Source organism: Halyomorpha halys, unplaced genomic scaffold (assembly GCF_000696795.3).
Source record: "Halyomorpha halys isolate HHAL.00 unplaced genomic scaffold, Hhal_1.1 Scaffold75.1, whole genome shotgun sequence".
Taxonomy (NCBI): Eukaryota; Metazoa; Arthropoda; class Insecta; order Hemiptera; family Pentatomidae; genus Halyomorpha; species Halyomorpha halys.
The window spans coordinates 540,095-545,101 of NW_027112173.1; the positions used below are offsets into that span (position 1 = coordinate 540,095).

The 5,007-nt window shown below is 29.0% G+C and overlaps 1 protein-coding gene across 7 annotated transcripts in view; it reads left to right on the forward strand.

The window, feature by feature from the left end:
- Positions 1-1,314: 1,314 nt before the first annotated feature.
- Positions 1,315-5,007, forward strand: part of LOC106692872 (Peptidoglycan recognition protein LF) — a 153,323-nt gene continuing 149,630 nt past the window's right edge. For 3 of the 7 annotated variants that reach the window (XR_010844156.1, XM_067050180.1, XM_067050181.1), the window contains exon 1: positions 1,316-1,575. Coding sequence is in view for 6 of the 7 variants with exons in the window: in XM_067050180.1 (XP_066906281.1) it covers positions 1,371-1,575 (205 nt within the window). In the remaining variant the exon portion in view is untranslated. Of the gene's footprint in view, positions 1,576-5,007 lie in introns of all 7 variants that reach the window. The other 4 variants (XM_067050185.1, XM_067050184.1, XM_067050182.1 and 1 more) reach the window with 2 other exon arrangements.

A 5,007-nucleotide genomic window follows, 5' to 3' on the forward strand; every position in this document is an offset into this window, starting at 1 on the left:
GGTTTGAGCACAGAATGGACTTGTACCGGCTAAAAGATCTTTCAACATCTACTGACGTTATAGGGGCAAACTTAAATGAAGCTATTTCCATTGCATCTAGTTCGGTATTCTGCATCACCTGGACGGCTGTGTCATCATTTGTTATTATAAGGAATAAGACCCTTGCTCTTTTTAATTGATTCTGAGAAATTCTCGATGTAATCCTGTGTGAAAATTTATTATTACCACTGCTTTTAATTTGCGTTAAAAGATGAAGATATAGAATTTGTACGCACTATATATGATAAATGAGAAATTTCACTTTTAAGTTTTTGCGTTCTCTTGAATTTTACGTTGTTGCTGAAAAAAATGTATTTACAATTGAACAAATAATTTAAGGAAATATGTGATTCAGGACAAAATACCTAAAAATATGTTAAAAATAACAAATATGTGATTTACAACAAAATATGTGAAAATATGTAAAAAAGGCCAAAATATTTAAAAATATGTGAAATAAAAATGGCTTCTTTTGGCCAGATCTATCTTGAAACATCTTTAGTTAGTAAGGAATCGCAGATATCATGGTCAGGTAAAAATATGTGAAAACATAAAAATCCTATCTCTACTCATTATTTACATTTTCTTCTGCACCTTCCATTACGTTTATTTCTTTATTTTCTTTAATACTGCGTGTTTTTAAAATATTTTTATTATCTATTTTGTATAATTGTTACCTCTATAATATTATATTTCATCAAATGTTATTATCAATCAACTACTGTCTACTTAATTCATTGTTATGTATATTACCAAGTTTGTTTATTATTATTTTCTTCTTCTACCATAACTCAGAGAAATATAAAAATAAAAAATTAAATAATAATAAACAAACTTTTTTAAGCATTATGAAGGCCTAGCAGTCAGAGAGAAATGTCGGTACAAATAAATAAGTTTTGTTTATTTGTGTATTTTTGCTGACCGCACCTCCTATCATCTTATTCTTATATTAATATACGGTCAGCTATTAATATCTCATAAATATTTTGAATCTTTTTCTAATAGAAAATAACGTGCACTTTTTTATTTACTTGAATAAATTTCTGGAACTGTCACAACTTTTTTTATCTATCAGAGATCACAGGACCCTGAGTAAATGTAAAGATGACTTTGTGTTGACTCCAACTAGTGGAGATTTAACGTTGTATCGCGCGAAGAATTATTTTACTTTTTTTTTTTTTTATCATAAAGCATAAAACAATTAGGAATAGCGAAGAACAACATTTCCTAGAAGATGCAGGACAGCCAAGGACGTGAAGGTCCTGGAGGAGTGGGGGCACTAGCGCTGTCAGTTCTCGTCGGGGTCTGGTAACCTCCACCCGTGATGCGGTATGAGCCTGGATATCAAGGAGAACGACTTCACTGTATCGGAGCTAAAGTTACCATCACCTTCCGACCTCTGTCTCGGTCAGATATCGCTGAAGAATTGCAAGGATGCCACCATAGGCACCAAGATCGATGGCAACATCATCGTCAACCAATACTTCACCGATACCCCTGCAGATAAAGCTCTTTCTAACGGATTAACATTTACAGGTAGGAGTATCTTTCATGTGTATATGGTACATGCATGCATACTACATAGGATGTAATAGAAGCCCCATTCTTTTATCTAGGATAATTATTAGGAGACGACATTTTAACAAATAACTTTTAAGAATGCTCATATGAATTATATCTGAACCTCCTGGTATTATTATAATTATATCTGAACTAAATGATTCTATATCACATTTTCTTAACTTTATAGGACAGTTTGAACAACCGTTTTCCTTTGAATAAATCATACTTGATATGTTTTATAGAGCATCTAACTTTCCTCACAATTGTTCTTGAATATATCACTGCTTTGCTTGAACAGTGGCAAATCTGCCAAAGTTTTGAATTGGACGTGTTCCAAAGATATTACTGAAGATAGGGGTTTCTTTATCTACTATGGTCAGTCTATAGACTATCGCAAAACTATTAGGATTTTCAAAAAGAAACCACAGTCTACTGTACAATCTATAGAGTACGAAAAATACAAAATAAATTATTTTTTTTATTTGTTAAATGTGCTAATTTTTTTTATAATATACAATTCTATAATACATACTGTTATATTTACCTCCGGGTGAACACACAGTTCTGGACTTCGGTTTATATTTTTATTAATAAAGTTATTCGTACAGTGTATTAAATTTACGGAAAATTGGTTTGAACAGATACTCATTCCGTCTAAAAGTATACTTGTTTTTTAAAAAGCATGTAACTTCTATTCCAATTGATCTCGGAGATAGTCATCTGTATTGGATTAAGAAACAACAATTTAATAAAAAATGTAAAAAAAAATTGCTAAATTGTTAACTAATTGAAATTATGTCCTTTAGATTCGAGAAAAGATAGGAAACATATTTTAACATAAAGTTAAATTCAAAGTTTTTGACCGTCATTACAGTTATTTTCAAACATATAGTAATAAAAAAATTATCAGTTTAGAAATGCGATAAAACAGTTACATAGGTAAAATATAAAGCAGGTCAAAACATTTTAATTATCAATTCCGCCTATATAGTGGAATCTACTGAGAAGGGATTAAATATATGTATATACTCTCACTAAATGCTAACAATTTGAACATGATCATATAGAACGATGTATATATAGAACGATGTATGATCATATAGAACATATATATTACATATGATCATGTTCAAATTTTTAGCATTTAGTGAGAGTATATACATATATTTAATCCCTTTTCAGTAGATTCCGTTATATAGGCGGGATTGATAATTAAAATGTTTTGACCTGCTTTATATTTTACCTATGTGTTTTTTGTTTTTTAGTTTTTTATTTTATCTTCTATGCGATACAACACGAGGAGGCCCCTCACCTCCGGACTTAAAATAGCTCCTTTTTAGAATGGATAGCTCATATATAACATTAAACATAACAGGTAACCTTAAAATACCAAAGGTAGTAAAAGGTAAGACCCAACACGAATTACTTTTCTTTTCACAGTAATGCAGCTATTAATTCACTTTTTATTTCTGTTTTAGAGGGATCGAAAAAAAAAAAATCAAGTAGTACTTATCAAATATCGCTTGACATAGTGTACTTTGTATAATGTATTATTTGAGGAAGAATAAATTATTAAAACTATTCAACAATAACAAAAATAACAATTTTCAAAATGATAGAATACACTGTTCTCTAAGGGTCATATCGCTGGTCCGGAATCGTAATGACTAAATTTTAAAATTTGTGAAATTGACTTTATTGTATTGGCTGGGTTAAAACTGCATTTATTTGATGCTTGTTAGTCGACAGATTAAAAATTTGCCAACGAAGGAATTTTTTTAGGTGAACAATGGATTTACAAGCATCTAATAAATTAATTGTTGAGCCCACCAACACAATAAAGTAAATTTTACAGTTGCATCATCATTGTTCCAGAACGCGATATATTCTTCTATATAACAACTTTTGGCAAAATAAAACTCCCTTTAAATTTCATATATTTTTTATTTATTCGTTGGACGAGGTTTCGGATTAATTTTTTGGTCCATTTTCAGACCTATTTTCTAAAATCATAAATTAAACAACAAAGTTTTTATTTAGAAAAAAAATTATTAATATTATATGTATATTGATGATTATATATAAATTAGGTTTAAAAATGGACAAAAAATAGACTGAAATAAAAGATATAAAGAGTTTTAAGAGTGTTTGATTTTCCCAAAAGTTGCTTTACAAAAAATAAAAATTTAATAAAAGAAATAATTAACGTAACGCTTCATTTGCTTATTATCATATTCTTTTTATTAAATTAGTTATCAAGCATCTAGTGATGGATTGATGCTTATGGGAATTTTAATAATTTAATAAAGGTCTTATACAAAAAAACAAAACAAATGAGAAACCATACTTCTTTCTATTCATTTAATTGTTTAAATTGTTGTATATTCAACAATTTAAATTTAATATGGTTATTGAACTTTTGAAATTTTGTTTTATAAATATTTAATTAATTAAGATTGTGAGATAAGCCAAGCCTATTCTTCGTTAAAATCCTGCCGTAGATTATTTACATAAATTACTATTTATAAGTATATTACAATTTGTCATCCGTTGGTTAGTAAATTATTTTTAACTAATGCTTTACATTATCGTTTTTACTAAGAAACTATTGGTTAGTTTGTTATAATTTTCGCCTGCTAATAACTGACTGAAATTCTATAACTGCTATAAAGGTAGTAATGATCAAAAATCTAGATATTTAAGCTCAAAATCTGGTCCAATTATTGTCACAATTATTACTGCCGTATCTACCTTTCTTCTACTTATCAACCCAGATGGTTTTATCCAGTTTGCAAGCATACTAATCTTATGTACATATTACTTACTACTACACATAAATGTATAGTAATATGTACATACCTGTCAACTTTATCTTAGCCTCATTCGATGCCGAAAGGCCTTTTTACTAACATCCCCATTGGCAAAGCACTTCATATCGTGGAGAAGAATTGCACTATTAATCAACCTCATACCACGCTTAACCTCACCTCATTTCTTTCAGCTTTAGAACTTTGTTGTAATTTTGGTTACCTGACCTTTCATGATAAATTTTACTACCAGATTAGCGGACTTGCCATGGGTAACTGCCTTGGTCCTAATATTTCTCCTTTTATTATTACACACAATCAATTAGCGATCTTCCAGTATGTCCAAAAATATGTTAAGTGAATTTCAGATCAAATATTAAAAATAATGAACGTTACTCTAAATAACTATTTTATTTATAACCGGAATTTTTATACATTTTACAATTTTATTTTAATATGTACTGTGAAATTTGTAAATCAGTCTTCTATTTTTAACTAATTCATTATATGTGGTTGTTCAAATCTCTCCCTCTAGTGAAATGTCATTAAAAAGTTTGTATCTTTCCTTAAGTTGTGTTTAGTAAGGCATTTTGTGGCT